The following is a 12,079-nucleotide window of genomic DNA, read 5'->3' on the forward strand; positions in this document are numbered from 1 at the left end:
TCACTCTGGACAAGGCTGAGAGTTAAAACTATGTGGGCCCAGACTTAGTAAGGTTCCTACACTTTCGTAAACTTTTACCTACAGGAACTCTACCAGGTTCTCACAATAAACATCAGAGGCCATTCCATTTTTGAAATACACCCAGAGCCCTCGTTCTGAAGAAGGCCTGCTCTTAAGAAAAACTAACCAAGTCCGAACTAGGGCCTAACCAACTCCAACACCCTCTACCCTTCCTGTCCTACCTAAGGATAAAAAAGTAATAAGCAGTTCTAGAGCAACAGGTTCACTGAAAGACTTAGACCTAATCACAGGACAGTAGAATGTTTCTTGATCCTCTCACCTTAATCATAAAAACCTGTATTATGAATTTCCTTGTACCCAGTACATCATGCCAGGCCTTCAACAAAAAATTACCAGGCATAGAAACAAGACAAAAAAAAAAACAAAAACCAGTTTGAAGAGTCAAAGCAAGCATGAAAACCAGAAGCAGATAAGGAAAGGGTGTTGGAATTATGAGACTAGAAATTTAAACTAAGTATGATTAATATGCTAAAGGCTCTAAAGGAGAAAGTAGACAACATGTAGGAACAGATGGGAAATATAAGCAGATATGGAACATCTAAGAAAGAGTCAAAAAGAAATGTTAGAAATCAAAAGCATTCTGTGAGTGAAAGAAGCCAAACTAAAGAGACCACATACCAGATGGTTCTATTTATGTGAAATTCTAGAAAAAGGAAAACCATAGTGACAGAAAGCAGAGCAGTTGATAGTAGGGGCTAGAGGGAAAAGCCAGACTGAAAAAGGGAAGCAGGGAACTTCTAGGGGTGCTAAAATGTTCTATAGCATGACTGTAGTAGTGGTTATACACTCAAACATTTGTCAAAATTTAGCCAATTTTTAAAAACTGGTACATTTTATTGCATGTAAATTCCAAACCCAATTAAAGTATAAATTATAAATATATAAATGAATGAATCTTTACTCATGAAGAAAAAAAGATGGTGGCATCTCACACATTTAATTAATACCTTAGGTGATATATCTTAATGTTTTCTACTTAGTCACATACTTTCTTCCCAAGATCTAGTGATATCACATTTTAGTTCTCTTCTTTCACTCATCCTAATTACATGAAAGACACTGAAGCATTTTAAAAGTACAATTATGTTCTAAAAACAATGTAAAAAACACTGTCTCATCAATGGCCAAAACTCGAAAATACAGTAATGCCTACTCAACTGAGCATCTGTGTCTTGTCTGCAACCCGGGTCAGGGCAGTTTAATATTTTCATAACAAATCCTCTCATCCATTCAAATGTTGGGTACAGGTACTTATCTTTATGATTTGCTCAAAAACTGTGACCCATCAAGTTGCCTGAAGTAAAAGAGACATTGCCAACAGAGAGAATGGGAATACCAGCCCCAAAGTACCTCACTGTTTCAGAATGAGCTTTCTCACTGTTTCCACCTTGGCAAGCTAACATAAAAATTATACCTACCTTGGGATTTAATTTAATACCGTCTACCAAGGTCAAAGCATTAGTACCAAGGTCAAAGCATGAGCTCTTTGGCATTCTACTTCACAGAATTTCAATTATTGAGAGCTACAGTGAATTTAGATTTCCAAGTCAAGTCAGCAAGACAGAAGACCTCCAGGGCAAATACTTCTCAGGGCTTCATAATTATCCACAGTTCCTTTCATTTTCATATTCATTAAAGTGCAACTGGGGAGTCCCTGCACTGACAGAGGGGCTTTGGGAGGGAGGAACTGCATTTACCTGGGCATACTGTTCCAGAACTGTGGCTGCCTCCTGGTGCTTCCTCTGCTCAACCAGCTTTCCTGTGAAGAAAACAAGCATTGGATCACCCTTGGCTTGCTAAGAGCAGTATTACCAAAACTCAAGTTGAAATGGTTTAAATCAAAATGGGCTCCTACAAATTGGAGACTGAGCCCTAAAGAGTGTATATTCAACTCAAACTGCTTTAAAACATTATTTTCAAAAGAGCTCCCTAAAGCTGTTCCACAGAAAAATAAAAGGTAGCATGAAAAAAGCCATTTTGGGTTCAAGTTTGTGAAGCATTGGGTAAAACAAATTTAAACCTTCTTTTGCTGAAGTGCTTCATTAGCATGTCTTTATTATTTATCAGATTATATATTTTGTGAATTTCTGTAAAGGAAATAAGAATACCATGGAGACCTATATTAAATGGGAGCTACAACCGAAATTTAGCACAAAATGTGAAAATCATGTATAGTCAAAATTAGTCACGAAAAACACTTACAAAGACCTATGTGAAAACTTTTCCAGCAGCTCTCTATTCCATTTCTCTAACAGGAAGAGACTGCTGTTCTTTGTTTGAGCACTAGATGGAGGTACTGGCTTATATGTGGGGTCATGCCCTGTCTTTAAACCCTAGCATTACTCTCAGGTCGGATGGTACGGATACTCACAAAAAGACAGATACACAGAAGCCAGAGTTCACCAAGGGGCTGGCAGATCCATGTGTCCCATCTCACACTAACTCCAAGGCATGTTATCACTTCAAAACCAGGATTCTACCTTATGTACACATTCACTATTTAAATAGCTTCTCTGTGTTTTCTTTTTCTTTTCTTTCTTTGGCTTGTGGAAATTGTCCAAGTTAAAGGTGCACATGAAGTGGCTCTACATTATGTAATATTTCACAAAAAAAAATCTTTGACAATGGCCTTCCCTACTTATTTTTAATCTTTTTCTCACTATCTTTTATTAATGCTCTCTCATAATGCAAGGCACAGGCAAGCTAAGAGTATAAAGAGAAGATAACACAGACAATAAGAACAGAACTAGAGGGTATAACTACCATAAGCATAAGTTTCTCAACTTGAAGTAACAATGAAGGGAACTGAATAATTAAGTTTCAAAATAAGGAATTCTCAACACTTGTATAAGAGTTCAGCTTGGAGGGGCCTCCCTGCTGGTACAAGGGGTTAAGACACAGCACTATGAAGCTATTCACAGCCACTGCAGCATGAGTTTGATCCCTGGCCAGGGAAGTGACACACATGGCACAGCAGACCTCTCCTGTCTCGCCCACTACTCCCCTGAGCAGTCTATTTCAGTCAGTCTGCCTGTTCTGTTGCCCACTCTGTCTCTGGTGAATCCTCTCACCCCCTGCATGACTGGCCTGCACCCCAGCTCTTGTGTGCATAAATAATAAATCTTAAAAAAAAAAAAAGAGTTCAGCTTGGAAATTGGTAGGGTTCACAGAAGAGAATATAGACGTAATAACCAAGAGATATCAGAAAAAAAAAAAGTGATTTTACACATTTTTATAATCCCAAGGGGAAAAAAATGGTACAAATAACTACAGAGGATATGTATTTACATTTGGAAGTTTTTCAGGACTATATTTTTCTGGAGACCATAACAATATTCGTAAGACTCTTGAAAAGGTAGGGGGAAAATATACAACAATCACTTCCTTCAGCACAGAGACGGCCAGAGCACCCAGTCATTTCTCCCCCCACAGTCCTTAACCTCTTCCCACTCCATTCTGGTACAGCTTCATCTCATGTTCATACCATCTCTAGACCCTGAAACATCTAAATTACTTTTCAGTCTCTATGCTTTGGCATTTTCTTTCATCTCATTTCTGACAACTGGTATTAAGGTATCCAATAACCTATCATCTATACAGCAAGGGCACCACCCTTCACCTTACAGGGCATGTGGCCACCCAGCTACACTACACTAGGTATGGTCATATGATAGAAGTTTCAGTGAATGAGATGGAGTAGACGCAACAGTGTAACTTCTAGGTCATTCCTAACCTAAAGGTAAGCGTTCTCTCATGACTTTGAAAAGACAGAAAAAACCAGCATGCAAATACGCAGAAACTCCAGCAACAACTGTCTGGAAGGACGTGTTGGTCTTTGTGCAAGAAGTGAACTGCCATCGTATGCCACTGCATTTTGGACTCTCAGAGCAACTTAACCTTTGCTTAAGAAAATATTCTAATTAATTTTTATTACTGAATATGAGGCTATTTTAAGGTAGGCTGCCCTAAATTTATTTTCCAAAGAAACAAAAAAAAAAAACCTTTTTGAAAAGGTCTCATTTTGGAGAATCTAAAAGGTGGCGTTTACCTGCGAGAGTTCTGCTGAGGCCAGCCAGCTGGTCTTTGTTTAAATTAAGTTGGGATGCCACGCAGAGAGCTTGCTGCCAGCTGCCACATGCCAAAAAGGCATCAAGGGCTTTCTCATGGGCACCACAGCGAGCAAACACAAGCCCTGCGGGCTCATAGCGGTGCTCCTGCAGCAAGTGTTCCCCGTAAGCGATGCTGACATCCTGTGACAAGAGGCGTAGGGTGAGTAAGGAAAGGTGACGACCATTTCTTTAACTCTCCAATGTGAGCTGCCTCAGTCACTACCCTTGAAATTCTTTTGAATTCCTTAGGAAAATCCTGTGGTTGATCAGTGAGTTCAATCATTCGTCCCTTCAAAACTGTTCTGAGGATATACAATTTATTCATTCAACTAGTAATGATCTGGTACCTACATATGCACTGTTCTGGGCATGGGAATAATACAGCAATAAAAAAATAAGGACAAGCAAACAATCCAAGCAATAACAAGTAACACCAAGTTCCCACTCTGCAGCGGTAGAAAATAGACTTACAAATACAATATAATCAACAACATGACAGCAGATAGTGGTAAAGGGACAGGGAGTGCTAAGAGAGCTATTTCAAAGGGTTATGAGGCAAATAACCCGCATAAAGAGTTAAGAGAGAGTATTTCAGGCAGGGAGCACAGAAGGTACCATGACCATTCCGCAGCAGTGTGCACGGAATACACAAGAAAGAATAACAGGAAGATGGTATGACTGGAGCAGAGAGGACACAGACATGAACAGAAGATGCAAATAAGAGCACGGAGGCAGCCAATGGCCAAGGAGTCCACTTTTCCAGCTCAGTGTTAGCCAGGGACACAGAGAGGAAAACAAGAGAGTGCCTCCCCTTAAGGAACTCACAACCTAGTAGGGGGGGTTGGGGTGGACAAATCTATAAACCAGCAGTTTGATAAAAGTGGTCACCGAGATAGGAATAAAGGAGCTCAGTGTTGGACACCTGCTCAGGACCAGCTTTCTGGAAGAGAGACCTAAAAGCTTTGAAGCACAAGTGGGGCTAAGGGGAGGGGAAGGTAGAGACCAGCAGAGAGAGCTGATGCTAAAGAAGCAGGCAGGGGCCATATCATAGATGGGTGCAATTTGCACACAAACTCAAAATGTGGCAATATCATGGATGAGTGGTGGTTGAAGTCATGTGCTCCATGGTCAGACAACCTGGCCCCATGTCCCAGGTTGGCCACTTCACAGCTCTAGGGCTTTAGGCAAGTTGTTTTCTCATTTATAAATTTTGCACAGCACCCTATCGGGTTGTTACCATGCATTTAGTTTATAAGGAAAGTATCTGGCATATAAGCGCAAAATTGATGCTTATTTAAACAACTAAATTAAACCTAACTTCATCCCTTTATCCTAAAATATATGGGAAAAATCTGCACTCATCAAGATAACTAGTCACGCAGCACTGAGGCTGGGCTCGAGGGCTGGGCTGAAAGCAGGAACGCCACGAGGAAGTTACCATGGTATTTCCAATGAGGAATCAGAACCGGCGACTCCTTGATTTCAGAGCTGGGTGGGCAATTTCTTCTGAACATGGAATAGCTCAGGGCCATTCCCTCAGACAAGAAGTTCAAAATGAGATTAAGTAGTTTGGAAAAAACCTTTCAGCTAAGTAGACTCAGTGTAAAGGACCCTTTCCAACTGCCACACAAAGTAAAATAGGACAACATCATTTCACACACCACATACCTTGTATTGCTGCGAGCTTGGCACATACAACTTCAGAGCTTCGTTATACAAGTTTTTATCCTTTATTAAGTTTAAGCATTCTGAGAAGTATTCAGGTCCTGCAGAATAAGATTAATATAAACATAAGCTACTGATTTTGGAGACATAGTGGGTTTTATTTATACCAATGGTCCCTAAACAAAATCAACGGGAGCCTTTTAAAGACCCACATAATCAGAGTCTTAAGAAACTAAAATCTAGGAATTTGAATTTCAATGCACACCCTTGCAGATTTTTAGGTACGAGAAGCACACAGATCAGAGTTCCATTTAAAAGGAAGTTTTACAGCATCCCTGGTAAAAGACCATGCAGCCTGGTGTGTCCTCAATCTCCGTAATGAGACTCAACAGGGGAGCTTATTAACTCTACACACGCCTGAGTCCTATCCCAGACCAGCTGAATGAATTCTCTAAGGAAGCCAGAAGCTCAGTGCTTAACAAGCAAGCACTCCAGGTCACTTCTCAGTGCTCAGGAAAGAATCACAGCAGCTGAAGTCAGAGGCCCTGGCACAGGACGGAGGCAGACGGGAAGCAGAGCCAGCAGCACTGCACTTCTTCCACTCCATCCCGCCGATGAAAACCGTCTCTGAGGCACTGCCAATGACCTCGCCATCACTCCAGATAAGGCAGGTTTCCTTTCCCTCAGGTAAAGTTTACAGATGCCATGAGGAGAGTGAATTATCCACCACTTTAGATTTTCAGACACTGAAGTAAATTTAGGGGGTAATTTTTTTTTTTTAATATTTATTTTTATACAAGAATGGGGTATAGGCCAGAGGCGGGGGAGGGTGAGAGGATTCACCAGAGACAGAGCAGGGAACAGAACAGGCAGTCTGACGAAATATACAGCTGAGGGTAAAGCAGCGGGAGCGACAGGAGAGGTCTGCTGCACCATGTGGGATTCTCGCCAGCCGGCTGGGATCAAACCCACACTGCAGAGGCTGCGGACAGCTTCACAGTGCGGCGCTCAACCGCCTGCGCCACCAGGGAGGCCCGGGGGTCATTATTTTTAACCCAAAAAGGATCTGCACTAGTGTCTCAGCTCCGAAACGCCTTCAGTTCATTAAGTCATTTGCTTTACCCTCAGTTTTTCAGAATATATGATAAAATAAGGTGCATATACATACTTTTAAAGTTTTCAAGAGTTGAAATTAAAATCAGTTTATGTCTAAATTAACTTATTATTTTAATTTATAGCCTGCCTAACATCAAAGAAGATTTGGAACTGCCCTGGTGGCGCAGGCGGTTAAGCGCAACGCTGTGAAGCTGTCCACAGCCTCTGCAGCGCGGGTTTGATCGCAACCGGCCAGCGAGAATCCCACATGGCTTCGCAGACCTCCCCTGTCTCACCCGCTGCTCCTCCCAGCAATGTATTTCAGTCAGTCTGCCTGTTCTGTTCCCCATTCTGTCTCTGGTGAAACCTCTCACCCTCCCGCGCATCTGGCCTGTACCCTGTGCATTTATTTATATGCATGAATAAATAAATCTTTAAATAAAAAAGAAAGAAAGAAAAACTAATCCTCACACTTACCACATTTGCTGAGGTGGCCAATGGCTTTTTCATACCGTTTCAAGTACTTGTCTATGGTGAACCTTTGATAATTACTTTCCATTTTCTTAAGTGTATTAAGAAATGGAAGATATTCTTTGGGATCCTTAAATTAAAAAAAAAGCTTTATTGTTTGTGATAGTAACTTCTAAAAACATATACTGAAAATAAATATATAACAATTAATTGTAGCAGTAAACCAAAAGTTGCATAATTCAAAAAATATGGACTATATTAATATATGACTAAATATTACATAGCAATCAAGTGACAAGTTTTAACAAAAATGCATTAATATACAGGCAACAGTAGTTTTCATTCAGAACATTAATGACTAACTTTTAAATCTCACAGTAGCCACTTATTTCACAGGCTAATAAGGTTTCTCTGATCTAGAAGTCATTCAAGAAATGCATCCAAGTCTCTCCTGAAAATGCAAAGCACAGTTCTTGGAGCTGTTTTCATGATGTTCATTGCTCCCCATTTGCAAAGACCAAGTGTTAAGATGAAAATAAATTATAGTAAGTTGAAACAAAACTCTGAGGCTCTGCCAACCAAGCCTTTATTGGCACTGGTCATCTCCTGCTCTGTAATATGTCCATAAGAAAAATGATTTCTTCCTAAAGAGATGTTTCTTGTTCTTAGTGCAGTTTCACCAAACAGACAGGATGATTACATGGAAAAAAAATAAGGGGAAAACCCAAGACAGCAAATAATTAAATGTTCCTGCTGCTGTAATGTGAGCGGATAATTATGGGTGAAAACATTAAATCAACAAACATTTAGTAAAAATCTTCTATGTACGACTGCAACATAACCCTTAACCTCAGGAAGCTTACAGTCTAATGCAAGAGATATGAAGTGAAAGCACATATGAAAGCCATCTAATCCAGGAAAGCCAGGGGGTTAGGCAGGGAGGCAAGAATGGCTTACTGGTAAGATGCCACCTTGGCATCCTCCAGCCTACATGAGTGAGAATTAGCCAGGTGAATGGAGATGGTGAGAGAGCTAACGTTCAGGAGAGGCAGAAGTAATACTACCTACAAGAGAATGTGGTGGTTGGGGGTACAAAGCACTGCCTGGCCCCCTCAATAAAGAAAAGGGGATAATGTCAAGAGATGAGAAGAAAAATACCCAGACACCAGGTCATGAGAGGGTTTTTAGGCACTACTGCAGCATCTGGACTTTATCGTAGGGGCATCAAGGAACCCACGAGTGATTGCCAGAAGAATGAAGAACCAAATTTTCCTTTTTTGGAAAGATTATTCTGACAAGAGCAAACAAATGATAGAAGACAAAAAAAAAAAAAAAATGAGGCTAAAAAAAAAAGATGGAGGGAGATAAAAATACAGAAAGCTCAAATTTTTTGACTGTAGCATGTTAGAGTGGGACAATACACAAACCGTTCTATTCTCCAGGTTCCTACCGTCCCCTGGAAAAAGTCATGTGATAAAGAAGTAGAGTGGAATATGAATCATGTATTATATTACCTTTATAAGAGGAGAATTTGTTCACACATAAGCATGTAATCTTAAAAATAAGTAATTTCCTTTCACCGGCTATCAATCAAAACACTGTGATAAGCGCAGAACAATGAAGACAATGAGGCTTAAAATGTAGGTCCTGGAGATTCACAGCTCTGCCTCCAGGTCTGCACTCACAACGTAACACTGGACAAGACGCTCACTATGGAGGACTTCATACTGCCATGATTATATACACAAAAACCAAAAAGATGGCAAAGCAGTAACTCCACACACCTTCTGTGACTTCTCCGCCACCATGAGTACCAAATCAAAGTCATAGGTCCCAAGAGAATGATCATATAATTCATTAACATCTACCAGAAGCAGCAAATACTTCAAGGCCTCTTCAGCACTCACAGCATCAGGAACAGATGGTGCATTTCCTGTCAGTGTGTAACAGAACACAACAGAACAAAATCATTTGGGAAAAAACCTACACACCCGACAACAGAACTAAAGAAGGCAAAGTAAGAAATTTTCCCCTCAGAAATGAATGCCAGATGAATATATACCTTAACTGTTTTGTACACACTTTGCATGGCAGCACTCAAAACAAATGGACACAAGCCCAAAAGGCCATGTCTTAAATCTGTGAGGTGGCACTGGTCTTGGTCAGAATAATCTCTAGAAGACTGGGAGACCAGTGAGTGTCAAAGCCCTGTTAAACACTCTCCACAAAGAGTCTCTACCTTGAAGCTCATGGACCTTCTGCAGCACAATTTCCAGTTCTGGGGTTGTTTTCTTCACATGAGAGGTGAGTATTGATAGGCAGTACCTGAGGTGATAGATGAAAAACACCAGAATGAAAAGGATGAACAAGTTAAGGAAGAACTACGCAGAAAAGAAGCCCAGTAACAAGAGCACACATACTTGTGAGGATTTATGTTCTCCATGGCTGCTCTCATGGCATCACAGACAAGGTCCACCTTTTTCCCTTCAGAATCTTTGGACATCTGGACAGCACTGGTGACGAGTGGAGGGTACATGGTCTTTGTGACATCCTCCTCCCTAAGAGCAGGTGTGTATTATAAAGTTACTAACGGGAGGCCTCCCTGGTGGCGCAGCAGTTGAGCGCTGGGTTGCGAGGCTGCCCACAGCCTCTGCAGAGCCGGTTCGATCCCGGCTGCCTGCGACGGTCCCACATAGCACACAGACCTCTCCTGCCATGCCCGCTGCTCCCCTCAGCAGTGTGTTTCGTAATTCTGCCTGTTCTGTTCCCTGCTCTGGCTCTGGTGGATTCTCTCACCCTCCCCTGCTTCTGACTGTACCCAGTGCTTGTATAAATAAATAAATCTTTAAAAAAAAAAAAAAGTACTAATCAGGGCCTCCCCTGGTGGCGCAGGTGGTTGAGCACAGTGCTGTGAAGCTGTCCGCAGCCTCTACAGCACCAGTTCGATCCTGGCCAGACAGTGAGAATCCCACATGGCGCGGCAGACCTCTCCTGTCTTACCCGCTGCTCCCCTCAGCAGTGTATTTCACTCAGTCTGCCTGTTCTGTTCCCTGCTCTGTCTACGGTGACATGGCTCATCTGGCCTGTACCCTGGTTCTTGTATAAATAAATAAATAAATAAATCTTTAAAAAAAAAAGTTACTAACCAAACAACGTGTCCCAGCTATCAAGCTACTAACACACCCAAGGTGTACTGATGAAAAACATTAAAATGGCATCTGGAAAAGTATTTCTATAAAAAATATTCATAATTGCTGGAAAATAGAGAAACTGAGAGGTGAAAAATGTCCAAAAAGAACTGTATAGCAACATTTATAGATATTTTATTCACATAGCGATAGGATGGGTACAGCCTAGGTGCCCATCAATAGGGGAAGGAATAAACAAGCTTTAGTATGTTTATACCATGGTATGCTAGTGAGCGCAGTTTATACCATGGTATGCTAGTGAGATTCACTGTGGATGAATCTCACGATAACATGGTGAGTGAAAGAAGCTTTATACACAGGAGTAAATGCTGTATAATTCCACTTAGATAGAGCTGGTGAACAGGCAAAACTGATCTAGTGGAAAACTCAAAAACAGTGGGTAGCTAGGGGGTGGGGATGGGAAGGAATGCTGGGAGGAGGGAGTCCTCTTCAGAGTTCTAAACATGCTGGGCTCTCAAAACAATCAACGTGCGACTGGCTAGGGACTTGCTACATCTGCCCTTGGAAAAGGGAAAACATAAAGAGGAAAAAATAATTGAAAATCCTAATTATTTTTTTATGGGTTAAAATGTCAGGTTACTTCAAGACTACCACAGTCCTTAGGCATGCTCAGATGGTGGTTCTACAGAAAGAAAGGCCAGACTCACAAACTAGTGTTCATTTATAAGAAAGGGACATAATGATCTATGTCACTTTGAATTTGTGTTACCTGGCAGAGAGACTTATTAGTTTAGAAGCTAATCTACCAAGATAATGTATTATGTTTAATTCTGTAAGGTATACAACAGTGATCTCCTACTTTGGTGTCAGTTTTCAATAAAGTTTTGAGGACAGGCCAAGACAAATGGGTTGGGGGAACTTTGGGATGAAAGAAATGCTCTCTATCTTGACAAAGACAGAGGTCTGGGATACATGGAAGTTGATATCTGTCAAAACTCACTGTGGCACACTTACGACCTGTGCGTTTCACTGAAAGTAAATCTGACCTGCACAGGGCCCTGTATACAAAGAACACTCTAGTTAATGCTATGCTTGAGTGAGTACTGATAGGTAAGCTAGACTGATGTCCACTATTACCTTGAAATGAGTCTAAAAAAGATGAATGATGGATGGGCAGATGGTAATGATAAAGCAACTATAAGAAAATATGACCTGCACAATCTAGGTGAAGGCATAGGGTGCTCACTGGGCAATTCTCTTTTCTACATTTAAAAATTTTTCATTAAAAAGTTAAACAAAAGTTATCACAGAAAAAGGTGCCATTTGTTTCAATCTCCTAAGAAAAAGTTTTATAAGTACATTCAAAAATAAAATCCAATAACAATTCTGACACGTCTTAGGATCTTAGTTTCTGAGTGGGAAAAGAAAAAAAATCCATAAGGGGAATAAGAGTTATAGTGGTTAAGGTAATACTGAACAGTAATTTTTCTCCAACTTTAACTATTTGAT

At 40.9% G+C, this 12,079-nt stretch overlaps 1 protein-coding gene across 1 annotated transcript in view; it reads right to left on the minus strand.

Annotated features, from left to right (window-relative positions):
* ELP1 (elongator acetyltransferase complex subunit 1) overlaps positions 1-12,079 on the minus strand; it is a 59,221-nt gene that overhangs the window by 17,970 nt on the left and 29,172 nt on the right. Inside the window, exons 23-29 of the mRNA XM_037495152.2 lie at positions 9,842-9,979; positions 9,661-9,746; positions 9,206-9,354; positions 7,428-7,551; positions 5,859-5,956; positions 4,130-4,331; positions 1,779-1,840 (exon numbers count right to left, since the gene is read on the minus strand). Of these exons, the coding sequence (XP_037351049.1) occupies positions 1,779-1,840; positions 4,130-4,331; positions 5,859-5,956; positions 7,428-7,551; positions 9,206-9,354; positions 9,661-9,746; positions 9,842-9,979 (859 nt within the window). The remainder of the gene's footprint in view (positions 1-1,778; positions 1,841-4,129; positions 4,332-5,858; positions 5,957-7,427; positions 7,552-9,205; positions 9,355-9,660; positions 9,747-9,841; positions 9,980-12,079) is intronic.

This window comes from Talpa occidentalis, unplaced genomic scaffold (assembly GCF_014898055.3).
Source record: "Talpa occidentalis isolate TD23 unplaced genomic scaffold, MPIMG_talOcc4v2.1 talOcc4.7, whole genome shotgun sequence".
NCBI lineage: Eukaryota > Metazoa > Chordata > Mammalia > Eulipotyphla > Talpidae > Talpa > Talpa occidentalis.